This window comes from Schistocerca gregaria, chromosome 11 (genome assembly GCF_023897955.1).
Source record: "Schistocerca gregaria isolate iqSchGreg1 chromosome 11, iqSchGreg1.2, whole genome shotgun sequence".
Classification (NCBI taxonomy): Eukaryota; Metazoa; Arthropoda; class Insecta; order Orthoptera; family Acrididae; genus Schistocerca; species Schistocerca gregaria.
The window spans coordinates 55,274,990-55,301,814 of record NC_064930.1 but is presented as its reverse complement, the minus strand read 5'-3'; the positions used below and the strand labels follow the sequence as shown (position 1 = coordinate 55,301,814).

At 45.0% G+C, this 26,825-nt stretch overlaps 2 protein-coding genes across 16 annotated transcripts in view; one reads left to right on the top strand and one right to left on the bottom strand.

The window, feature by feature from the left end:
• Positions 1-26,825, top strand: part of LOC126295113 (speckle-type POZ protein-like) — a 623,042-nt gene that overhangs the window by 358,823 nt on the left and 237,394 nt on the right. For 3 of the 14 annotated variants that reach the window (XM_049987379.1, XM_049987371.1, XM_049987375.1), the window contains exon 1: positions 15,861-16,531. The exons of 3 other annotated variants lie outside the window; for them this stretch is intronic. In XM_049987379.1, coding sequence (XP_049843336.1) covers positions 16,489-16,531 — 43 coding nt within the window. In that variant the 5' untranslated portion in view covers positions 15,861-16,488. Of the gene's footprint in view, positions 1-15,853; positions 16,532-16,703; positions 16,823-26,825 lie in introns of those variants that run through there. 8 more of the 14 variants (XM_049987382.1, XM_049987384.1, XM_049987380.1 and 5 more) reach the window with 6 other exon arrangements.
• Positions 3,721-5,544, bottom strand: LOC126295115 (uncharacterized). Of its 2 annotated transcripts, none has more exons than XM_049987386.1 (3): positions 5,234-5,544; positions 5,001-5,112; positions 3,721-4,894 (listed from the first exon to the last, which is right to left on the bottom strand). In XM_049987386.1, the coding sequence occupies exons 1-3, from the start codon at positions 5,384-5,386 to the stop codon at positions 3,924-3,926; spliced, it is 1,236 nt and encodes a 411-aa protein (XP_049843343.1). In that variant the 5' UTR covers positions 5,387-5,544; the 3' UTR covers positions 3,721-3,923. The 2 variants fall into 2 exon arrangements, with proteins under 2 accessions (XP_049843343.1, XP_049843344.1); XM_049987387.1 differs by having other exon boundaries at positions 5,248-5,544.

The window sequence follows — 26,825 nt, the reverse complement described above, 5'->3', positions numbered from 1 at the left end:
CCTCCCTCAAAGTACATCCATGACTATTCCTGTGCCAACTGGAATGCCTACCGGGATACCCTCTCCACCCAGGTTGATAGCCAACCCTTCACCTACCACCACCCTTATGATGTAACCCATGCAGCCACCTTTCTCCAGCAGACCTCGTCTGAGGCCATGGAGGCCCACGTCCATACTGTCGCCATCCACCCCCACTGTCCTACCTTACACCCACAGGCCGTCCTCCTCCTCCATGAATCCTGTCGTCTCTACCGTGCCTTCCTCCACACGCGTGACCCGGACACACGACGATGTCACTGGCAACTCCGGCGACACATTCGTAATTTCCTCGTGGCCAAGAAACGCCGGGACTGGCGGCAGAAATGCACCCGTTTAAATGCTATCCTGCCTATCAACTCGTCCAAGTTCTGGTCCGCCTTCCGTCGCCTTACTGGAACTAAACCCTCCCCCTACTATCCTCTTCTCCATGATGATCACCCCTTCCCTGACTCCCTTATTAAGGCCAATCACTTTGCCTCCTACCTCTCTGATGTATTTTCCATCCCTGACGATCCCCAGTTCGATTACTCCATCTTCCTGGATGTCAGCAATCGAACTGGCACCTCTGTCCCTCCCCTCATGCCAGTACTTGGACACCATTGCACACACGGAACTCAATGCCCCTATCACTACACAGGATCTCATTGCTACACTCCACACCAAACCCAACACCGCTCCTGGTCACGATCGTGTCACCTACCGTCACCTTCGTGAAGCTCCTGTCTCTTTCCTCTCCATCCTAGCCAGGCTCTACAATGTAGTCCTGTCCACCGGTTACTACCCTGACCTGTGGAACACCTCCCGTATCCTGATGTTCCTTAAACCTGGTAAACCGCCGTATGCCGTCCCCTCCTACCGTCCCATCAGCCTTACCTCGGTCTTCAGCAAGGTCCTGGAATCTATCCTCACCCACAGAATCCACCAGCATCTCCGCTAGCACCGCCTCCTTCCCATTACCCAGTGTGGCTTTCGGCCATCCTTCTCTTCCGACGACCTTCTCCTTCACCTCACTCATCTCCTATCCGAACAGCTTAATTCCTGTTGCTCTTCAATCTTCCTCTCCCTGGACCTCAAACATGCTTCACCTCACTCATCTCTTTTCTGAACAGCTTAATTCCCGTCACTCTTGAATCTTCCTCTCCCTGGATATCGAACGTGCTTATGACCGCGTATGGCATTCCGATCTCCTCTTCAAGCTCCAAACCTTTGGCCTTCCATAAATTACATCCGTCTGATTGGCTCCTTTCTCTCCTGCCGTCCTTCCTATGTCACCATCCATAACATGGATTCCTACACCTTTTTTCATTCCGCCAGTGTGACCCAAGGCTCTGTCCTATCTCACCTTCTGTACCTTTTATATATGGCGGACATACCATCGCCGTCACCCCCCGTCCACCATCTCCAGTTTGCCGATGACACCGCCTTCCTGTCCCTTGCCCCCACCCAGCAGTGCTCCCAACACCTTCTCCAATCCCATCTTGAACGGTTCACTGCTTGGTGCAACCAGTGGTTGCTCAAGGTCAATCCCTCCAAAACCCAGGCGATGATTGTAGGCAAAACCACCCCTTCCTTCCGCCTCCTTGACTTCTATCTCACTGCCTATGGCCGTCCTATCGCCCTTACTCCCACCCTCAAGTACCTTGGCGTCACCCTCGACCGTCAACTCTCCTGGACCCCACATCTCCGGACAATCCAAGCCAAGGCACGCTCCCGACTCTGTCTCCTCAAGCTCCTTTCTGGCTGTACGTGGGGTCTTGACCCCTCCACCATATTCCACACCTATAAATCCCTCACCCGCCCTATCCTTTGTTATGCCCATCTGGCATGGGTCTCCACCCCACCTACCTTTTACAAATCCCTCCAAATCCTTGAACGCCATGCTCTTCGCCTCGCCTATCTCATCCGTCTCCCCTCCCCCACACGGATCCAGCATGATCTCATTCCATTCCCCCACCTCCTCCTATTCCTTGAGAGGGTATGGATCCTGTACGCCTCCCGCAAACTCGACCCTCCTCACCCGCTTGTCTCGCCCATCCTCTCCCGCCCCCGCCTTTATTCCCACGTCCCACCCGGTCTCCATCTCTCCACCCTCCTTACCCTCTCCCAAGGTGTCTTCCGCCAGCTCCCCCTCACTGATGATGTCCTCCTCCCCTCCATATACCCCTCCTACCAACTTTGATCCTCCTTTCCTCTTCCTGTGTCTGTTCCTTTGGGCACCCTCCCTCCCTCCTCCCTTTCTTCCCACTCCTCCCCCGGGCTTCCCCTCCCCTGACCCTCTACTCCTCCTTCCATTTCCTCAGCCACTGGCGTCTTTGTTCTCCCCTCTCCACCCCCCCCTTTCCCGCCCTTCTTTCCCTCTCGGCAGGTCCCTGGACTCGCACATGCTATGTGGACTTTCACGCGCCGGAGATCATCGCCATTAGTGTCTCGTGTGTGCCGTCATGTTTAGTGTTCAGTGTTCACCGTAGCACTCCATAGTTCACTTGTGCCAGACTGGACCTGTTCTGCAGATTAATTTTTACTTATGATGATGGCAGACTAACATGCTAATACTAGCAATGAATTGTTCTCCTTGTGAAAATAATTAATTTACTGACTGGACAAAAATATATACAAAAACTTGTCAACCACACAACAGGAGCAGCACTAATTATATATTTACTGATGAACATAAAAGACTATTCCCCTAATTTTATGAGATTGGGGTTTCACAGAGAATTTGTGATAACAAATTGATTTCTGAAAGTATTTGTATGGAGTGTAGCCATGTATGGAAGTGAAACATGGACGAGAACTAGTTTGGACAAGGAGAGAATAGAAGCTTTCGAAATGTGGTGCTACAGAAGAATGCTGAAGATTAGATGGGTAGATCACATAACTAATGAGGAAGTATTGAATAGGATTGGGGAAAGGAGGAGTTTGTGGCACAACTTGACCAGAAGAAGGGATCGGTTGGTAGGACATGTTCTGAGGCATCAAGGAATCACCAATTTAGTATTAGAGGGCAGCATGGAGGGTAAAAATTGTAGAGGGAGACCAAGAGATGACTACACTAAGCAGATTCAGAAGGATGTAGATTGCAGAACGTACTGGGAGATGAAGAAGCTTGCACAAGATAGAGTAGCATGGAGAGCTGCATCAAACCAGTCTCAGGACTGAAGACCATAACAACAACAACATGTGTGTCTCGAGTACGTTTTCTTTCATCACTGCACTCTTACCAAGAACATAACCATGAGATGAAGCACTGTAAGAATTCTTGTATGCGACAGGATTTACTAGTCACAGGTTCTTGGAAAATATTTCTTAACCTCTGTCCCTTGAGTAATGTTTTTACATTTACAATATTCCACCAACGATTTATTATTTTTATGAATGTTGCAGTACTTTCCCAGTTGCTAATTGCTTTCTTTGAACCAAATGTGTCCAAAGCAACAACTGTCATATCATTGAAAATACGCAACACTAACTTGCCATTTTAGCGCTTAGTTGAGTTAGAAAATAGAGACTTCAAAGTTGAGGAACTGCCATATTGCAGTAGTTCATCTTTTCTATCAAGTGCAATTATTTCAGTGCTCCAACACAAGACAAACCTCCCATCACACTGTCACTGATGTCAGGAAAACACAAGATCTGCTCCTTTTGGTTAAACTAGTTATTGCATATACACTTCAAAATATGGACAGTGTCCACAAAATAATACAATGGGCTATTTGGAGAAGACTGTACAGGGTGATCGTACTTTACTTTCCCATCTGGAGGAGTAGAAAACTTATGACACTGCTTTCTTATGAACTGCATTATTGTCTGCTACTATACCAACCACCTCAAATCCAACTGCTTCTAATTTAAGAATGACTGCTTTAATGTAAGAGAACAGAACATCACCCTAAATAGTATGAACTGGCAGAATAGATACCACATCCTTCCATAAAAACATAGGCGCTGGTTGCACACAAAATTTTTTCAGTGTTAAAGGCACATACTACAACATTTCCAGCTTTGTAATCAAGATGAGACTTCAGATGAGTTTCATCCATCAACAGGAGCACAGTTTTATCATCTGAGGATAAACTACATACTTTATTTGTGATGTAGCTCATAAACTGATGACCCTGTTGCTCAATGATGGGATTTGTTGAGAGTTTACTACAAAGCCTTGAAAGGGTGTTAGGACTAGGCATAGAAAAACAGTCAGTGTTCCTCAAAAATTTGTAAGCATGTACTAATGACCACATTATCATGGAGTTAGTATCATACCTAAATTGAGTTGAACTTCTGCACTTCAAGACTGAAATCTGTTCCTTCAAAAATGTAATTTTAGTTTCGTTTCCTGGCAACTTCTCTAATAAATTTTGCAATAACTGGTCAATTAAAGACAAAATGTTATCCACAGGAGCCTCAGAACTATTATACAGAAGATAAATGTTCTTAAGAACATCACTTACCACCTGTATGTTACTTACTTTCATGGGAAATTTCATGTTTCCAATACATTTCACTTCAATATCATTATTGAAGACACTGAGTAATAAATCAGTGCTTATAACTACTTGGCAAAAAATTCTTGGGTAAGGACTATGATTTAGTAACACTATGCTCACACTGTCAGATTTGTTTATCACTACCCAGTCACTGTGGTTTTCACACTCACTCAACTTTGTTCTCATTTGTTCTAAACTATCGAACGATATTGCATCAATCATTTTCGCATGTGTGTCCACACTTTCTTGGATAGCAACTCGAAGAGCACTTTTTCCTAAACGCCCCCTACGAATTTCTGGGTCCTCTCGTACTGCAGTTTGATGACTCGACAAGTAAGATGGGCAGCCAGGCAACTTCGATGGGATAGCATCTGAAAAATTAATAACAAAGTATGAAACCGATCTCACAGCATATAAGTGAAATACAGATAGTTCTTATGCCACTGTACTTTACTAAGAGCGTGTTACGTAACTCACCTTTTCTCAAGCGTCGACGATCCAACGGTGCTGTCAAGAGTATACCAGTTTTCGGGTCATACATGCTGGTACTGCTTACAATATCGTCCTTGTTCAAATGCAGTTCACATGTCTAAAAACAAGCATACAGTATGAGATTATAAATACATTCTTCTGTTTACTGTATTTTGTTCAGGTGGACTATATTTCAAGTAACTACCACACACTAACCAAACAAACACACTGATACCTACAACAGAGTTCTTACTCGGTGTCCAGTCTCGTCTGTGAACAGCCGATAAGCATTTCCGTCTTAAATTCTCGTCAGATGGAAAATAAAATACACTGACTTTAGGTCCATTATCGTAATTGCCCGTGCAATTCGGCATACAACAGCTTCGGGGCATCGTCAGTGAGTATAGATCAAATAACTACTCACGAAATGCACAGAATACAATATGGATATGCTACGAATCACTTGTGTCGGTATCTAGCTTCTCAGACGTCACAGGCTCACGATATGAGGCCTTGTTTCTAGGTGGCATTGACGCAAAGCGTGTATCTTCTCTGCGACTCGGCGCTGCAGTCTGACGCCGAAATAGCTCCCATTCCCGCCGCTGAGCGGCGCTAATGGTAGCTCAGTATAAAAAATCGGCGCATCGATCTATCGCCGAAATAAATCCCTTTCCCGCCGCTAAAAGGCGCCACTGGTAGCTCAGTGTTACAACGCCGTATAGAATTTAAAAATAGAGAAAGCGCAAATAATTGCTGAATGTAAAACAGGAAATTATAATTCATATATATATTGTTAATTGTATTTACTATTACGGAAACATATGCCATGACTGAAGGACCAGGAAAACATCTCTACTCATTCAAATCACCAAATCGTGCGTCTATATAAAATAGTTTGTACGGTCATCTGTACATTCTTCGGCGGACCTCGGAAGAGTTCCGCCCTTCGATACCTTGCAGAGTACTGCTACGTATCGAAGTGTTAGGGCTTCGCAGAAGTCGCAGTCGCAGTCGCAGTCGCAGTTCCGGAACCGCCAGCAGCAGCAGCAGCAGCAGCAGCAGTTTCCAGTGCCGCCAGTTTTGCAGTAGCAGTCGTCGCCGGACCCAGCCGCAGCTTCCGGCCCCCGCCGCCGCCGCCGCCGCCGCCGCCGCCGCCGCCGCAGCTTCCGGCCCCCGCCGCCGCCGCCGCCGCCGCCGCCGCCAGGACCCAGTGCTTCGTCTTCCTCTCCTGCTTTCGTTGTCATCGCTATTCTCGTCTTCGTCTTTGCCTTCATCCTTTCGCTCCTCGACGTCTCTCATCTGTCATCTGTAATCTGTTCCTGACTTTGTCCCTTGTCTGTCCCCATTCTTCTTTTCTGTGTTTCCAGTTTTCCTTACTGCCATCATGACCACCCCCACCACCACCGCCACTACCACCGCCATCGTCTATACGACGCCCTCCCTCGCTGCCACTACTCTTACTTGGTGTGCTCAGTCGCCCCCGTCCTACTATATCCCGCCCCTCCTCACCCTTCCCACCCCAGCTCCCTTTGTCGCCCCATCCCCTGCTCCTTCTCCCCAAGCCTCCACACACGACCCCTTTCCCCCACTCCCCCACACCACTCATGCGGCCCCTGCCAGGGTTGTGTCTCGTCGGGCTACGACCCATGCCGCACCATCGCCGGCGCCAGCACCACCACCTGCAGCAGCGCCACAACCAGCAGCAGCACCAACAGCAGCACCAACAGCAGCACCAGCACCAGCACCGACACCGGGACCTGCCGCTTCCCGTCATCTCCCCGTCACTCCTGTGCCCCACACCTCCTCCCATCCTGTCCCCGCTGTTAAGCGTCCCAGTGGCACCCCCGCCTCCTCTGCACCCAAGAAGTCCCAGCATCTTCCCCCTCCCCCACCCCTAGATGCCATGGATGTCTCCCCTCCAGCCCCCTCTACTTCCTCTTCTACCTCCCCCTCCTACAAGTATCTCCTCTCCCGTCCTGATCCCTCTCTCCTGGAGGCCCGCAACCTGACCTTGCTCCTCCGCCAATACTTCCCTGCAGCCCCCATCTCCCTTCTTACCCCCCGTAGGGACTCTGTCTTGATCACCTCCCCAAGCCCTACCCTACACTCCGACATCCTCTCCCGAATTCCTCTCACCCGATTTGGACCTAATGCCTCCCTTGCCCCTGCTCCTTCCCATTCCTCCCCCCGTCAACCCCAACCCCCACGTCGCCCGCCGACCCTCACCGCCGTGATCACTCGGCTTAGCCCGACGATCACGGAGGAAGAGGTGCTGGCGGAGTTGAAGGCCCACCCGTACCTGGAGGTGCGAGCTGTTCGCCGCATTTTCAACTCTGCGGGCCCCACTCGCCTTATGCGAGTTTTCTCCGAACACGCTCCCTCCATCGACCATCTCCTTAAGGAGGGTGCCCTCCTCTTCCACCGCCGGTATAAGGTTGACCCCTCCCGCTCCCCACCACAATCCATTCGCTGCCAGAGGTGTCTGCGTTATAACGCACACCCAACATCAGAGTGCCGCGAGGCCCCAGTCTGCCCGCATTGTAAGCAAGCGCACTTCCTCCGGCAGTGCCCCAACCTTCAGTCTCCTCCCTCCTGCAATACCTGCAACCTCCAACACCCTACCTACTCCCAGAAATGCAAGGCTCGACCTCCTCCATCCGCTCCTGAACTCACTGTTCCTCTCCGCCCTTTGGATGACCCCACCCCTCCTGGCAATTCCCTCCGTCCTCCCCCCACCGCAGAGGACATCATCAGGTTCGTCACAATAGTGCTCCAGAACGTCCATCCCTTTCAGCGTCCCCACACCCTCCACCAGATTTCCCTCGCTGCCCGTTCCGTGTTCCACCTCAACACCTACGCCACCTATTCCCACAACCAGGCCCATTTCACCTTCTCCCGTCTCGACACCCTCGTTTAAATTCCCATTATGGCACGACAGCACCGTATCCTGTTCAATAACATCCGCTCCCTTCCCACCAACAAGCACCTCCTTATGCATACCCTTACGACCCACCGTGTGGATGCCTTCCTTCTGAACGAAACCTTTCTTCAGCCCCACCACACCGTCCACACCTCGCCCTACCTCCTTCACCGGTCTGACAATCCACTCCAGATAGCGCGTGGCGGAGTTGCCATTGGCCACCACCGCCAGATCCCTGTCCGGCTCCAACCCCTCCTTCCTGACCCCACAGAACACTTGATCCTTAGTCTCTTCTTCCCCGGCCTTACCCTTACCTGTGCCACCATCTATGTCCGCCCCGCTGCACCTATTCCTTTCGACTTCCTTTCCCACATCGACCGTACCTTCTCCTCCTACGTGATCGCCGCCGACCTTAACATCCATAGTCGTTCTGCCGCCCAGTTACGGCGGTGGCATCGGTTCCTTGCCACCCTCCAAGGCGACGTCCTTCCAATTCCCCAACACACCCGCCCTGAATCCAATACCACTCCCGATGTCGTCCTAGCCTCCCCCACCCTGCTTGGCCGCATAGCGGTGGACGTCCTTGATCCCATTGGCAGTGACCATCTCCCTGTCCTCCTCACTGTATCAGACGGTCGTCGCCCCCGTCCCGACCCGCGCCATGACCCTCCCCCGAAATATGTCCATGACTACTCCCGTGCCAACTGGAATGCCTACCGGGACTCCCTTGCTCTCCAGGTCGATAGCCACCCCCTCACCTACCACCAACCTGATGACGTTACCCGTGCTGCCTCCTTTCTCCAGCAGACCTTGTCTGAGGCCGTGGAGGCCCACGTCCCTACCATTGCCATCCATCCGCACCGCCCCACCTTACCCCCACAGGCCGTCCTTCTCCTGCGTGAATCCCGCCGGCTCTACCGTGCCTTCCTTCACACACGTGACCAGGACACACTACGACGCCACCGGCAACTACAGCGACACATCAGGAACTTACTCACGGCAAAGAAACGCCGGGACTGGCGACAGACATGCACCCGTCTTAATGCCACCTTACCTATCAACTCGTCCAAGTACTGGTCAGCCTTCCGCCGCCTTACCGGATCTAAACCCTCTCCCTACTACCCTCTCCTTCATGATGACCACCCCTTCCCTGATGCCCTTAGTAAGGCCAACCATTTCGCCTCCTACCTCTCCGATATCCTTACCATCCCTGACGATCCCCAGTTCGATTATTCCCTCTTTCCTGATGTCCGTGATCGAACTGATACCTCTGTCCCCCCGCTTGCTCCTGGCTTCCAGTACTTGGACAACATCACACACACAGAACTAAATACCCCAATCACCACTCAAGATATCATTGCTACACTTCGCCCTAAACGCAACACTGCTCCCGGTCATGATCGTGTTACTTACCGTCACCTCCGTGAAGCTCCTGCCTCCTTCCTCTCCACATTGGCCAGGCTCTACAATGTGGTCCTGTCCACCGGCTACTACCCCGACCTGTGGTAAACCTCCCGGATCCTGATGTTCCTCAAGCCCGACAAACCGCCTTCCGCTGTCTCCTCCTACCGTCCCATCAGCCTTACCTCGGTCTTCAGCAAGGTCCTGGAATCCATTCTTACCCGCCGCCTACACAAGCACCTTCACCAACACCGCCTCCTCCCCCCTACCCAATGTGGCTTTCGGCCGTCCTTCTCAGCCGATGACCTCCTCCTTCACCTCACTCACCTCCTCTCCGAACAACTCAATTCCCGTCGTTCCGCCATCTTCCTTTCCCTCGACCTCGAACGCGCCTATGACCGTGTGTGGCATTCCGGTCTCCTTTTCCAGCTCCAAACCTTTGCTCTTCCTCTCAACTATGTCCGTCTGGTCGCTTCCTTCCTTTCCCACCGTCCTTCCTATGTCACCATCCACAACACTGATTCCTACACCTTCTACCCCTCCGCCGGTGTGCCCCAAGGTTCCGTCCTTTCCCCTCTTCTCTACCTCCTTTACACGGCAGACATGCCTCCACCTGCACCTCCCCTACACCTTCTCCAGTACGCCGATGACACTGCCTTCCTTGCCCTCGCTCCCACCCTGCAACGCTCCCAGCACCTTCTCCAATCCTATCTTGACCGGTTCACCACTTGGTGTAACCAGTGGTTGCTCAAGGTCAATCCTTCCAAGACCCAGGCGATCATTGTAGGCAAAACCACTCGTTCCTTCCGTCTCCTTGATTTCTATCTTACTATTTATGGCCGTCCCATCACCCTCACACCTACTCTCAAGTACCTTGGTGTCACCCTCGACCGTCGCCTCTCCTGGAACCCACATCTCCGGACGATCCAAGCCAAGGCACGCTCCCGCCTCCGCCTCCTTAAGCTCCTTTCTGGCCGTACATGGGGTCTGGACCCTTCCACCATCCTCTACACCTACAAGTCCCTCATCCGTCCTATCCTTTGCTATGCTCATCCCGCCTGGATCTCTGCCCCTCCTACCTTCTACAAGTCCATTCAGATCCTAGAACGCCATGCGCTCCGCCTCGCCTATCGCATCCGTCTCCCTTCCCCCACGCGGATCCTCTATGACCTGATTCCCTTCCCGCACCTCCTCCTTTTCCTCGAACGGTTACGGATCCTCTACACCTCCCGCAAGCTTGATCCTCCACACCCTCTTGTCTCTCCCATCCTCTCCCACCCCAACCCGCTGCCGCGCCTGCATTCCTATATCCCACCTGCTCTCCATCTTTACACCCTCCACACCCTCTCCCTCGGTGGCTTCCGTCAACTCCCCCTCCCTGATGATGCCCTCCTCCCCTCCATCTACCCCTCCTACCAACTTTGAGCCTTACCTTCCCTCTCCTCTCCTTTTCCTGTGGGCACCCTCTCTCCCTTCTCTCCCTCCCTCCCCTCCCCTTTCTCCTTGGGCTTCCACTCCCCCTACCCTCCCCCTTCTCCTCCATCCCTCTCCTCCACTGGCATCTTCCCCTCCCCCTCTCTCTCCTCTTCCCCACACCTTTTCCCCTTGGCAGGCCACGACTCTGCTGTCTTCCATCAGTTACTTTCATCGTCCTACGCCGAAGACCATCGCATGTGTTTGTGCCTCGACTCTCCTGCAGTGTGTTTGTGTTTCGTCGTTTGTGCTCCGCTGGTTCACGTGTGGCCATCTGCCATCTGCGTTTGTGCACCGTGTTTCTCCGCTTTTATCCATTGTGCTACGCACGTGACCGACTCCGTTTTAACTCTGTTTTGTCTACTGTTTGTACCCCGCCGTCTTGATTGTTTTTATATCTCCCTCATCTCTGTTCTGTGTATACTCTGAGGCCGAAGAGCGGCATACTTGGTCCGCTGCCGGCCTACCTGTTTGTCACAGGTATTAAAATCACAATAAAGGAAAAAAAAAAAAAAAAAAAAAAAAAAGTCATCTGTATTGCGCTGCATGTAGCCCGCTTCCTTTCTCAAATGTTTGACAATATTTGGAGGGTCAACGAGCCCTATAAACAGGACAAGCAGAGCTGAAATCATTATGTGCCATTGACATTCGTTTGGGGCCCGATATTTGCAAAGGAACTATCATGAGATTCTCGCATGATCATGTAGGTAAATTTGTCAATTTTATAATGAACTATGAATGCTTCGATATTAGGCATAGAATTGTTAAGGCTTGTAGTGAAAAAATAGAAATCGCGGTGAATTTGCGTTTCGTGCAAGTTACATCATACCCTGCTTCGTATCATGGGCAGAAGAAATACTAAATTATTTCTTAAGCTTAAAGTGATCTGTCTGCAGTCTCGAGAAAACGGACTGTATAAAAACCACTCCCTCATGAAAGTACGCGCCAAAGAAAAAACCAGAAAGAATTAGTCATAAGGCCCACATATCTCACAAACTGTTCGAGCTTTCGGAACAAGATTTTTGACAAATGATAGCACACAAAGATCAGAGTATTTTGCCATATGATTATTATGCGAAACTTTCATATCCGGTGCGACAATGAAGCAACCAAGATTTTTTCAATACAATAATGTAATTCTTAAGGACCATCCATATCCGGTGAAACGAGAATTTCTGTGGGTTTTCTGACAAAATAAGTAAAGATTTTTGGCGTTTATGCTATTCTGAGAATGGGTTGTTTTCTAATCTGTTGACCTGACTTGCCCTCAGTTACTAGTTTAATAACACTCTGTTTCATGATTCTGTCGCAATTTCAACTGTATTAGAATGTTAGTGAGATGAATATTTGTAAACTAATCTGTGTTTCGACAAAAGAAGCAGTGTTTAACATGGCAACAAGAGAAGTTACGTATTACTCAAAACTGGTCATAGTTCTTTGTGAATCTATCTCTCCTCTACTACCTACTTGGTATGACTGACAACTAGAGACGTGACCAGTGGTGTAACATTTCCAATGGCTTCTTCTTTCAGCATTTTAGCCTCATGGAGCATATTCTCAGTCGCTTTTAAAGTAGCGTGATATGGATAAAGGAAGATTAAACTATGTCCTTTGGCGTCAGCCAGATTGTCATCCTGGTACTGTGGGGCTTTCTGCTCGTACAGCATTTAAAGCTCCATTAACTTCACCTTATGCATGCTAGGTTCAACTCTATCCAGTGGAATATTTCTTTGTACTTAGAACCAAATATCCACTTTCATCTACTGCGTTGTTGTAGCTTTATCCTTGACAACAGAGTGGTATGGCTCAGCGTCCACTATTATTCTCGAATTCAGAGACATATTTGGCAGCAGAACATTATTTTCACTGTCAGTGAATGTGTTTCTTGAACGTCCATTTTTATTGTGAATATTGAGTTTTCAGACATACTGCACTGTTGTCATTAACACTCATTCACAGTACCTGACGACTATAGAACACTTCAACGCCAGAAGATATCACTTCACAACGAGAGCTAATGAACATTGGTGCCTCTGATGCGCGACACCACTTCGTATTGTTTGCCGTCGGCGTGGCAACAGGGGCGTTTTACCAACCGAATTGCTGGTAGCGTGGTAGGCAAAGATGGCTCGGCTTGCCTTAGCTCTTACTTGGGCAACGGCGTCTCGTCCCCGATGCTGAGCCAAACGTCAAAAGTCGCAACTAATTTTAAATGCACAATAGTCTCTCTTCTGACGATTACATGCATCTTTCATTTATGTGGGCAGTAAAACGTTTCACACACGTGGGCGGCGCAGTTGTCCCATCAATTATTAATCCCCATCTGTCCAAACCATGCCCGAGCAAAGCCTAATAGTGCACCATAATCTATAAAAACGTAAAAGTCAACAAACATTGCTGGAATTCCCCCATCAATTGTTTAAAGAACGGTTCATAAAACCGACGATGATAGCAAACATAGTTGATTTTACGAGACCTACACTCAATTTTGAAACATCAGAAAAAAGCACGCCGCAATGTTTTTATTTTTAAGTATCCCAGCAGAAGAGCGTAAGTTGTGTGTGGTCAGAGATAAACACGAACAACCAGAAATAGTTATCTATTTCCTCACAAATCTACCCACATTTCTAACGTTAAGTTACTCTTCGCGCAAAGATACCTACCGATGTGATTGATGATCTACTACTACCTTTACATAAATCAGACACCTACACTAAATAAAATAAATCTTCCAAAGAAAAATAATTTTTTGTCATCAAATGTATTTTGTTGTATTAAATCATTTTAGTACAGAATTTAAGAAAAGAAGCTTGAATAATCTAGTCCCTAGCAGTCTGTGTCTTCCCTAACCTCCGACAACAAACAGCACATCTGTGAAGGAGACCACGTATAAGACGCTGCTGCGACCTGTTCTTGAGTAACGCTGGAGTGTTCGGGACACATAGTAGGTCGGATTAAAGGAAGACTTCGAAACAATTGAGAGCACGGCTATTACGTTCGTTACAGGTAGATTCGAACAACACGTATGTGTAATGGAGCTGCTTTGGGAACTCAAATGGCAATACTTGGAGGAAGATGTCGTTCTTTTCGAGAAATACCATTGGAAAAATTTAGAGAACTGGGATTTGAAGCTGGCTGCCAAACGGTTTTACTGCCGCCAACATACATTGCAGTAGGGGGGGGGGGGAAGAGTAGGGAGGGAGGCAGGAAGATGAGACAGGAGAAATTAGGGCTGATACAGGGGCATGTACACAGTTGTTTTCCCACTCTGTGTTTGCGAGTGCAGCAGGAAAGGAAATGACTACAAGTGGTACTGGGTACCCTTCGCTAATCGCCCTAAGTGGCTTGCGGAGGATCTATCTCTATGTGATTACTCTGCTGTTCACAAAAAAGTGCTTGGCAGAGGGTTCAATTACCAACCTTCAAGTTGTCTCTCAACCGTTCCACTCTCCAACAGCTCGCGGGAAAAACGAGCACTTAAATTTTCTCTGTGAGCTTGATTTCTATTATCTTATCGTGATGATCATTTCTCCCTATGCCGTTGGGTGACAATAAAATGTTTTCGCGAATGGAGTAGAAAACTGGTGACTGATATTTCATGAGAAGGTCCTGTCGCAACGGAAAACGCCTTTGTTTTGATGATTGCCATTCCAATTCATGTATCATGCCTGTCGCACTATCTCCCCTACTTCGCGACAATACAAAACGAGCAGCCCTTCTTTGAACTTTTTCGATGTCATCCGTCAGTCCCACCTAATGCGGTTCCCACACCACACACCAATACTCCAGGATAGGGCGAACAAGTGTGGTGTAAGCAGTCTCTTTAGTAGACCTGTTGCTCCTTCTAAGTGTTCTGCAATGAATAGCAGTCTTTAATTCGCTCTACCCACAACATTATCTATGTGATCGTTCCTATTTATTTACTTCTAATTGTAATCCCTAAGTATTTAATTGAATTTACAGCCTTCAGAATTGTGTGACTTATCGCCTAGTCGAAATTTGGCGGATATCTTTTAGTACTCATGTGAATAACTTCGCACATTTCTTTATTCAGAGTCAACTGCCCGCACCTTACAGATATCTAATCTAAATCATTTTTCAAGTCGTTTTGATCATCTGATGACTTTACAAGACAGGTAAATTACAGCATCATATACAAACAATCTAAGATGGCTACTCAGATTGTCTCCTATGTCGTTAATATAGATCAGGAACAATAGATGGCCTATAACATTTCCTTGGGTTGCGCTGGATAATTACTTCTGTTTTACTCGATGACTTTCCTTCTGTTACTACGAACTGTGAGCTGCCTGACAGGAAATCACGAATCCAGTCGCACAACTGAGGCGATACTGTGTAGGCATGCAGTTTGGTTAGAAGACGCTTGTGAGGAACGGTGTCGAAAGCCTTCTGGAAATCTAAAAATATGGAATCAATTTGACATCCCCTGTCGACAGCACTTATTACTTCATCAATATAAAGAGCTAGTTGTGTTTCACAAAAACGATATTTTCTGAATCTTTGCTGACTACGTGTCAATAAATGGTTTTCTTCAAAGTACTTCATAATGTTCAAATACAGTATATGTTCCAAAACACTACCGCAAATCGACGTTAGTGATATAGGCCTGTAATTCAGCAAATTACACCTACTTCCCTTTTTGGGTCTGGTGTGACTTGAACAATTTTCCAGTCTTTAGGTACGGATCTCTCTGTGAGGGATTGGTTGTACATAATTGCTAAATATGGAGTTATTTTATCATCATACCATGAGAGGAACCTGACTGGTATACAATATGGACCAGAGGCCTTGCCTTTATTAAGTGATTTAAGCTACTTTGTTACACGAGGATATCTACTTCTATGTTTATCATCATGGCAGTTGTTCTTGACTGGAATTCAGGGATATTTTACTTCGTCTTCTTTGGTGAAGGAGTTTCGGAAAACCGCGTTTAATAACTCTGATTTAGTGGCACTGTCATTGGTGACTTCACCGTTGTTGTCACGCAGTGAAGGTATTGATTGCATCTTGCCACTGGTGTGCTTTGTGTATGACCAGAATCTCTTTGGGTTTTCTGCCAGATTTTGAGACAGCATTTCGTTGTGGAAATTATTAAAAGCATCTTGCATTGAAGAACGCGCTATATTTCGAACTTCTGTAAAACTTTGCCAATCTTGGGGAATTTGCATTCTTTTAAATTTAGCATGCTTTTTTCATTGCTTCTGCAACAACGATCTGACCTGTTTTGTGTACTATGGGTGATAAGCACCATCACTTAATAATTTATTAGGTATATATCTCTCAAATGCTGTCGATATTATCTCTTTGGCCATGCAGCTATAGGCGATTCAGTCTGGAACCTCGTGATCGCTACGGTCTGTAAAGGAACTGAAAATATTGTGATTTAATCGCAGAGGTGCTGAAAAATTGTTCCAGTGACACACCAGAGAAATATCTGGTAAACGTTTTATCTTTGAGAGACATAGGAACAATATCGCCCTTCGTTTTTTATTTCTTGTATGAACGACTACCTTTTGTTCTGATGGGCTGGTGGGATGTCGTACTGTCTAATTACTAGTGTGTGTGGTAAATGAATGAGTTAAAAGACGCGAGATGTGTTTTATATTATTTTCATCGCACAACAAGCCTTATTCCCATGCCTATGGAGTATTTATGTTAAGCAGAGAAGGCGAGTTTTAGATGGAACCGAAGATCTTCAAAACGGCGCTGCTCAACAATAGAGGTACGTGATTCTGCTCTCTACTTTCCTTTCGTGGCCGCTAAAATTACTTCCGATTCGTTTTGCCGAGACATTCAGAACCTGCAATCTTCTTTTTCTTATAAAAATACTAGTCCGATGCAAAAGAAATACTCTTAGATTTAAATAATTGCCATTCTTTTACCCAGGCCACGGGGAATGATAGAACGTACGTGCCTCTACTCTGAATGTACGTTCGCAATCTCCGAGTGTGATACGACGAAATTATTTCACAATGAAAATTTCTCATCAGACCGCAACCACTCGCACGCGAATGTACGTACCCTCTGAATGTATCTAGTCAGTCACGCGCGTTGTTCAAAAGCTTTACTTTTAATATTCAGTGGATTACATTTCCAAAATTAATTTTTGTTTATGCTGCAAATCGTACTTCACGCGAAGTATTTATTACGTAAGTTTCAGGCTCAATTTAATAAAAAAAAAGATTCCGAATAATAGAAGTAAAGAATAACAATCAAACAAATCAAACCTAAATAAACAGAAAGAGGGAACGTTACAGGTCGCAGGTTCGAATCCTGCCTCGGGCATGGATGTGTGTGATGTCCTTAGGTTGGTTAGGTTTAAATAGATCTCAGTTTTAGGGGACTGATGACTATAGATGTTAAGTGCCATTGTGTTCAGAACCATTTGAACCGTTTGAACTATATCTTTGAAAACATTCCACAACTTTTCTACACTTACATGATCAGATCGGAAAGAGTGAAGACTGTCTCTTAAAAAGGCTTTAAGAGAATTTTTACCAGCTTTTTAAATCGATATACTTTGCATCTCTTTTTGTTGGTTGTAGGTGTTATGGTATTAAGCGTAGCAGCAACTGCCTTGTGGTCACCAATCCCTGTATTCGTCACAATACTCACTATTTGTCCAGGATTATTTGTTGCTATGAGATAGAGTATGCTTTCGCAACCATTTACGCTTCAAGTGGGCTCATGGATTAATTGTTCAAATTAATTTTCTGAGAAAGCATTCAGCACAATTTCGAATAACGTTTTATGCCTGCCGCCGGCTTTAAACTTATAATTTTTCGAGCATAATAATGGTTGATTGAAGTCACCCCGACTTTAATTATATGAGCAGGGCACTTATTTGAAATGAGACTCAAGTTGTCTTTGACCACACAGAAACTATATATTCTGAGACGTGGGATCGGTAAAGCAATCCAGTTAATAGTTTAGTCCAACTGTCAGGTATAACCTCTATCCCTTACTATTTCACACGAACTATCTACTTCAATTTCGCTACAAGGCAAACTACCTCTGACAGCAATAAATATTCCACTACCAACTGTATTTAACCTATCCTTTCTGAACATTGTTAGATCGTTTGAAAAAATTTCGGCTGAACTTAATTCCAGCTTTAGCCAGCTCTCTGAACCTACAACTATTTGAGCTTCAGTGCTTTCTAAGCTCTGGTTCTTTTCCAACACAGCTACGACAATTTACAACTACAATACCAATCGCTTGTACAACTACCTTAATGTGTTTTACATGCCCACTTTTAGATGGTCGCCTCTTCTGTGGTTCCCTAAGATCCTCTAACCTAGAAAACCGCCCAGTCCCTTCCACACAGCCCCTACTACCTGTGTAGCTGCCTCCTGTGTGTAGTGGTCTCCTGACCTATTAAGTGGAACCTGGAAACACAACACCTGATGGCGCAAGTCAAGGAATCTGCAGCCTACACGTCACAGAACCGCCTGAGCCTCTGATTCAGACCCTCCACTCGTCTCTGCAGCTAAGGACCACAGTCAACAATGGTGCAGATGGTGAGCTCCGCCTTAATCTCGGAAGCAAGATTGGCAGTCTTTACCATTTCCACCAGCTGCCCGAAAACAGACATAATCTGCTCCAATCCAAGGAGACACACGTCATTGGTACCGACATGAGCCACCACCTGCAGTTGGCAGCAACCTGTGCCCTTCATGGCATCCGGAAGCATTCCAGGACACAATGAGAGGTAGTCGTAACTCTGCCATTACGTGAAGTATCATTAATGAATGCTGATGACAGAAAAATTGTTACCAACTCTTAATGCAGTAAAAGTTACCCAATCTTAGCATTTTAAGAAAACTAAAATGTGTGATTGCCTTAGTCTTAAACCAGTATTTATGTCACCAAGAATATATATTCTGTCCTTAGTTCATTATGCTAAAAAGTGGTCAATTTTCTCTAAGGACTGTGCAAATGCTTCAGTATTTGTGTCTGGCATACAGTGCAAAAATATATTTATGATTTTTGACATTCTCTGTAACAGTGCAGCTGCTTCAATTTCATTTTCCATGTTTCTGTCACCCACACTAAGCCCACTGTAATGCCCAAGAACTGTAACCCTAACAACCTGATTAATGTAGTCTCTTCTGCGATGCCTCTTCAGCACCACACCAGTCTTGTAATTCATTCCTCCATTACAAAAAAATGGTTCAAAAGGCTCTGAGCACTATGGGACTTAACTTCTGTGGTCATCAGTCCCCTAGAACTTAGAACTACTGAAACCTAACTAACCTAAAGACATCACACACATCACACACATTCCGGACTGCGCGCCTAGAACCGCGAGTCCACCGCGGCCGGCCCCTCCATTACATAACTGACTTTATAATCAACTCTTTTCACAAGCTTTGAGAGGAATGAGACTTACAATAACCTTTTTACATATCTCATTTGCTCACATTTGGTTCCAATTCTTCATGTCTAGGGGCTCATTCCTGAAGCTGAAATTTTTGACATTGTAGGTTCTCATGATTCCAATTGATGTAAATAATGCTGAAGTATTGCCTGAGCAGAAATTTTTGCTTCTGTAATTGTTATTCTTTTACATTTTCACTGTCTTTACAATCTACACTCCTGGAAATTGAAATAAGAACACAGTGAATTCATTGTCCCAGGAAGGGGAAACTTTATTGACACATTCCTGGGGTCAGACACATCACATGATCACACTGACAGAACCACAGGCACATAGACACAGGCAACAGAGCATGCACAATGTCGGCACTAGTACAGTGTATATCCACCTTTTGCAGCAATGCAGGCTGCTATTCTCCCATGGAGACGATCGTAGAGATGCTGGATGTAGTCCTGTGGAACGGCTTGCCATGCCATTTCCACCTGGCGCCTCAGTTGGACCAGCGTTCGTGCTGGACGTGCAGACCGCGTGAGATGACACTTCATCCAGTCCCATACATGCTCAATGGGGGACAGATCCGGAGATCTTACTGGCCAGGGTAGTTGACTTACACGTTCTAGAGCACGTTGGGTGGCACGGGATACATGCGGATGTGCATTGTCCTGTTGGAACAGCAAGTTCCCTTGCCGGTCTAGGAATGGTAGAACGATGGGTTTGATGACGGTTTGGATGTACCGTGCACTATTCAGTGTCCCCTCGACGATCACCAGAGGTGTACGGCCAGTGTAGGAGATCGCTCCCCACACCATGATGCCGGGTGTTGGCCCTGTGTGCCTCGGTCGTATGCAGTCCTGATTGTGGCACTCACCTGCACGGCGCCAAACATGCATACGACCATCATTGGCACCAAGGCAGAAGCGACTCTCATCGCTGAAGACGACATGTCTCCATTCGTCCCTCCATTCACGCCTGTCGCGACACCACTGGAGGCGGGCTGCACGATGTTGGGGCGTAAGCGGAAGACGGCCTAACGGTGTGCGGGACCGTAGCCCAGCTTCATGGAGACGGTTGCGAATGGTCCTCGCCGATACCCCAGGAGCAACAGTGTCCCTAATTTGCTGGGAAGTGGCCATGCGGTCCCCTACGGCACTGCGTAGGATCCTACGGTCTTGGCGTGCATCCGTGCGTCGCTGTGGTCCGGTCCCAGGTCGACAGGCACGTGCACCTTCCGCCGACCACTGGCGACAACATCGATGTACTGTGTAGACCTCACGCCCCACGTGTTGAGCAATTCGGCGGTACGTCCACCCGGCCTCCCGCATGCCCACTATACGCCCTCGCTCAAAGTCCGTCAACTGCACATACGGTTCACGTCCACGCTGTCGCGGCATGCTACCAATGTTAAAGACTGCGATGGAGCTCCGTATGCCACGGCAAACTGGCTGACACTGACGGCGGCGGTGCACAAATGCTGCGCAGCTAGCGCCATTCGACGGCCAACACCGCGGTTCCTGGTGTGTCCGCTGTGCAGTGCGTGTGATCATTGCTTGTAGAGCCCTCTCGCAGTGTCCGGAGCAAGTATGGTGGGTCTGACACACCGGTGTCAATGTGTTCTTTTTTCCATTTCCAGGAGTGTACAATTCAAAATCAGAAATTACACTGTTATTACAAAAATGTCTGATCACATTTTAGTCTGAAATATAACATATCATGCACAAAATCATGGGTAATTCTTCCAGAAAACAGCTGAGATAATACTGACCAGTTTAAAATGTAATTATTTCTGATATTGATTACTTCTGTTCAGAAAAGTAATGCTAGAGGAGGTTGTCCCTCTACAATATCCTCCTCACAAAATTTGAAAGCAATGTTTTTACAATATTTTGTGACAGACCATAAGGTTTTCCAAATAGTGACAGAATGATGCCAAAGGATAGAATACAGCTGTATAGAAGTATCTGATATGTAACACATTACAGAAAACATAAAAGAAATATCTACTATACATATATCCGGATATGGTAGTCCAGTTCTCTGATCTGTGGAACATACTGCCCCAGAATACAGTTGTATAGAAGTATCTTATATGTAACACACCTCAGAACACTTAAAAGAAATATCTACTATACATATATCAGGATATGGTATTCCGATTCTCTGATCTGTGGAACATACTGCCCCCAAGACAAATAATGCAAAGTCAAAACTACAACATTACAACACTAAACTGTAGAAACAAATACAGAGACAAGATAAATTACTAGAATTACAAATTCCAAGTTTACATCCATAAATATCAAACCTTCAAATCTTCAAAGGAGATGAGAAAAAATTCAGAGCCTAACTGTAAGACGAGTGAGGAGACTCGAAAAACACAGTGATGGGTACAGATCAGAAAAATATACTTAATCATGAGAAGGAATGTAGGACAAAATCAATCAGCCACATGAAGCCGAGTATTTAAGGATACAAAGGGCATATGAACAGTCCATGCAAAGTCCGAGAGTTGGCACCACCGGCACGTATTGAGGTTATGTTTAGTTAGTAGCATCTTTGGAAAGAGCGCACAACAAGTTTCAGCCACATTGGTATATTTCTTTGTGTTTGGCATTCTTGTGAATCAAAGAAGTCGAGTGATTGTCAAAAAAATGGACGAAGAAGTATTTCGTGTGGTGATTAAACATTACTTTATGAAAGACAAAACGCCTCAGGAAACTAAAGAGAAGCTTGATAAACATCATGGTGACTCTGCACCTTTGTTTAGAACAATTTATTAATGGTTTCAAAATTTTTGAAGTGGCCATTTGGGCACAGGTGGTGCTGAATGTTCTGGACGCCCTGTGGAAGCTATGACTACAGGAATAATTGATAAAATCCGTGATATGATGATGGATGACAGAAGTGTTAAGGTGTGTGAGATTGCTTGTGCTGTGGGCATCTCGAATCAATGGGTACATAATATTTTGCATAAACATTTGCACATGAGAAAGCTATCCGCAAGGTGGGTTCCGCGATTGCTCACGGTTGACCATAAATGGAAACGTGTGAAGTGCTGCAAAGATAGTTTGCAGCTGTTCAGGAAGAATCCGCAGGACTTTAAGCACCTTTTCATCACTGTGGATGAAACATGAATCAATTACTATGCTCCTGAGACCAAAGAACAATCTAAACAACGGGTTACCAAGGCAAGAATCTGAACCAAAAAATGCGAAGACCATTCCTTTGGCTGGAAAAGTTATTGCAATTGTCTTTTTGGATTTGCAGCGGATAATCCTCATTGACTATCTGGAAAGGGATAAAACTATTACAGATGCATATTATTCATCTTTATAGGACCATTTGAAAAACGTGCTGCAAGATTGAACCGGTGAAAAGTCCTTTTCCATCACGACAATGCCCAACACACACCTCAGCCATTGTGGTCGCAAAATTAATGGACATAGGATTCCAACTCGTTTCACATCCCCCCTATTCCCCAGTCCCTCAGGTTACTATTTGTTTCTCAATTTGATGAAAGTGCTGGCGGGACAAAGATTTTATTCAGATGAGGAGGTGACTGCAGCAACTAATAGCTATTTTGCAGACTTGGACAATTTCTATCATTTGAAAGGGATCAAAAATTAGAAAAGTGTTGGATGAAGTGTATAAGTCTAAAAGGAGACTATTTTGAAAAATAAAAAAGGTTTCCCCACAGATGTAAGTAGTTTTTATTTTTGTCAAATGCCCCTCGTGTGTCAATTTACGAAAGGACAAATTAATCATAAAATATTAGGGCCTATCCAGTCTCTGGAGTGAAGACCACAACAACAACAACAACAACAGGCATACAATGTAGGGACCAACCCATGAATTCAAACCACACATGTACAAACCAGCAAAAAACCTTTCAACACAACTAAATGAATAAAGTTCACAATCATTTCAATCATATGTAAAGAATAATTATAAGAAGCATCTAGCCTCAATCAATAGTTGCATGCTCTCCTTGAGCACACACACAGTGTTGTGATGACAAAGGGTACACAAAACAGAGTTAAGCATGAGTTTGCCCACAATTAAAGTTTCAGTCAGACACAATAGTGCAATACTCAGGATAAAAAACAGGTGAACAGAGTCATAATTAGCTTCTGAATGATGACATAATCGAGTAGCTTGAGGACAAAAATCAGTGTATGAAAGCTGACATATCTGTATCATATTATATTGTATATACTAGTAATGTCTTCCATACTATTTGCTAGTTGTTCATAAAAACAAACCTACTTATGTAAAGGCCTAATAGAATCATTTACAATTGGTAAAAAAAGAAAAACATGAATAAAGGGAAAACCATACTGATTGAAAGTTATATAATGTATTGGGATGTCAGTCCCTCTACTTAAAAAGAAACGTCTGTATATGTGGGATACCACTCTCTTTGGCAGTCTTGGCTAACAATTTACAAATCTCAGTCACAACACTGATGTAGTTGAGAGATGCATGAGTACATTACTCAGCATCTAATATCTCTTGTAAGTTGACTGGTCCAGCAGGGTACAGCCATACCACCAAATAATTGTTCCCAAGTCATTACAATGACCAGAATGTCATCAGCATGCACAATTAATTTTGAACTCACTTCACTATCCAAGACAGAATCCAGGGCTCTTATGAATTCAGCTGCGTATACATTTAGCCCAAATGGCACAACACAGTATTGAAACCACTTACCTCCAGACAAAAATTCTGTATTCCTTGCAGAATTAATTTCAAGTGCTATCTGGTGAAATCCAGAGGTGAAGTCCAAGATACTCACGTATTTTACATAATCAGATTTGTGTATCAGCTCATCCATGTTCTAAGGATGGTCATTCTCTCTGATAAGAAATGTAATAACATGTCTAGAGTACAAAACTTTTCTTACTCCACCATTTCTCTTACTTATCACAAGTAAATGATTATTGAAATCACTCCTACTTCTCTCAATTACACCCCATGTCTCCATTTTATGAAGCTCTTTCCCTACAACTTTTCTTTTTGAAAATGGTATATTTCATCGCTTGAGAAAGACAGGTTGATGATCTATATGGTAGAGCATTCACTGACAGCCTTTCACTTTCCCTGGTTATTTACTAAGCACATTTCTAAATCCTAATAACAAAATCCTAAGTTCTTGTTCATTAAGAGTTGTAGCTTCCCTTTCTTACTAATCTACTATACATTCAAGATCTTGATCCTCAGTCTCATCAAACACCTGGTACTCACCTTGGTTCACAATGTTTTGCAAACAGTTACAACTTTTCCCACAGTTTAAAATACAGAAATTTGTTTTCACATAAGTATTAATTTCTTAGAATGCCCATCCAAAACAAGCCTCAACTTTCACTATTCAACCAATATCGAGAATTATATTTTCTTCCAGGCTAGGGGTCACTTAAAATCCATGTTCAAAAGTTTTGTTTTCTATACTAAACATTGAAAGTACCTGAGATTTTATGAATTCACATTGCTTACCTGTAGCTCCTCTTATCTTTACACCCACAATGGACATTTCCACAAAATTTGCACTATACTCAATCTTGTCTCTAAATTATTCAGATATACCACACATTGGGCTACGTGTATCAGTTGAACACTTACCTTCCCACTCGACAGTCTCAATCTTAAAGTATGTTGTTGTTGTTGTTGTGGTCTTCAGTCCTGAGACTGGTTTGATGCAGCTCTCCATGCTACTCTATCCTGTGCAAGCTGCTTCATCTCCCAGCACATACCGCAGCCTACACCCTTCTGAATCTGCTTAGTTTATTCATCTCTAGGCCTCCCTCTACGATTTTTGCCCTCCATACTGCCCTCCAATACTAAATTTCTGATCCCTAGATGCCTCAGAACATGTCCTACCACCTGATCCCTTCTTTTAGTCAAGTTGTGCCACAAACTTCTCTTCTCCCCAATTCTATTCACTACCTCCTCATTAGTTATGTGATCTACCCATCTAATCTTTAGTATTCTTTTGTAGCACCACATTTCGAAAGCTTCTATTCTCTTCTGATCCAAACAATTAAGTGTCCATGATTCACTTTCATACATGGCTACAATATGTACAAATACTTTCATAAACGACTTCCTGATAAATCTATATTTGATGTTAACAAATTTCTCTTCTTCAGTAACGCTTTCCTTGCCATTGCCAGTCTACATTTTATATCCTTTCTACTTTGACCATCATCAGTTATTTTGCTCGCCAAATAGCAAAACTCCTTTACTACTTTAAGTGTCATTTCCTAATCTAATTCCCTCAGTATCACCCGATTTAATTCAACTACATTTCATTATCCTCGTTTTGGTTTTGTTGATGTTCATCTTATACCCTCATTTCAAGACACTGTCCATTCCGTTCAACTGCTCTTCCAAGTCCTTTGCTGTTTCTCACAGAATTACAATGTCATCGGCAAACCTCAAAGTTTTTATTTCTTCTCCATGGATTTTAATACCTACTCCAAATTTTTCTTTTGTTTCCTTTACTGCTTGCTCAATATACAGATTGAATAACATCAGGGATAGGCTACAACCCTGTCTCACTCTCTTCCCAACCACTGCTTCCCTTTCATGCCCCTCGACTCTCATAACTGCCATTTGGTTTGTGTACAAATTTTTCCTTTGTTATATTTTTCTTTGGTTTTGATGACGATAAGGTCACCTATTCTAAAACGTACTGGATTCACTCCTTTGTCATTTCTTCTCTTCCTTCCTGCTGCTTTTTTTTCATCATCTCTTTAGCCAGTTTTGTCTTTTAGTCTTACCTGAGGGAAATCCACTTCTGATCTGATGATGTTGCTGGGTCTCGCATTGAACATAAGCTCATATGTGGCAAATCCTGTCAATTTGTTCCATAAAATGTGGATAATATTTTCAAAATATCGAATATGACCTGCCCAGGCTGTGTGTTTCTTACTGCAATAAATCCTGCACGGTCTATTAATTCCCTTCATAACCCTTTCACTCATGTTACCTTGTGGAAAATAGGTAGAAATCTTTCTGTTTTATCTTGTGTATTGCCATACAGTGTTCAAACCTCTCTGAAACAAATTGTGGGACATTGTCAGGCAAAAGTGATTTTGGTACCACTACATTGCAGAGGTAATCAGATGTCAACTTGTCCATTATAGTATTATTATTTGCCTTCTTAATTGGATACAGATTTACATATTTTGAGAATGTGTCCAACACAATGAAAATATACTTGCAACCTCCAGTAGATGTAGGCAATGCTCCTAGAAGGTCACCTGCTATAATCTCTTAAGTTCGCTAGGAAGGTCAGACTGCATTAAGCCTTTTGATAGTACAATGGTTGTCTTTACTCTCTGACATTCATCACACTTTTCTAGTCTCTGATTAACCCTTCTCCACAAATTGTTAAATATTACTGTTTCCTGTATCTTAGCGACTATTCTCCTGATCCCATAATGTCCATAGCTCTCATGTCAGTAGTCAATAAATTTATCAACATGTTGGTAGGGAAGCGTAACCTTCCAGTCCTGATCATTCAAATTTTTCCTCCTAAAACAACCCTTTGTGTATATTATAGTACTGTTTCACCTTTGGAATGTTTTAATACTACTTAACCAACCTTAAATTTGTATCCTCATTCTGGTACCTT

What these genes read in the sequence shown, in the direction of transcription:
- LOC126295115 (XM_049987386.1), bottom strand. Translation starts at nt 5,386, where the DNA reads ATGCCCCGAAGCTGTTGTATGCCGAATTGCACGGGCAATTACGATAAT. An exon ending in CACCGAGTAAGAACTCTGTT is followed by an intron (nt 5,113 to 5,233) that starts GTAGGTATCAGT and finishes GCTTGTTTTTAG; the next exon opens with ACATGTGAACTGCATTTGAA. An exon ending in TCGTCGACGCTTGAGAAAAG is followed by an intron (nt 4,895 to 5,000) that starts GTGAGTTACGTA and finishes TTAATTTTTCAG; the next exon opens with ATGCTATCCCATCGAAGTTG.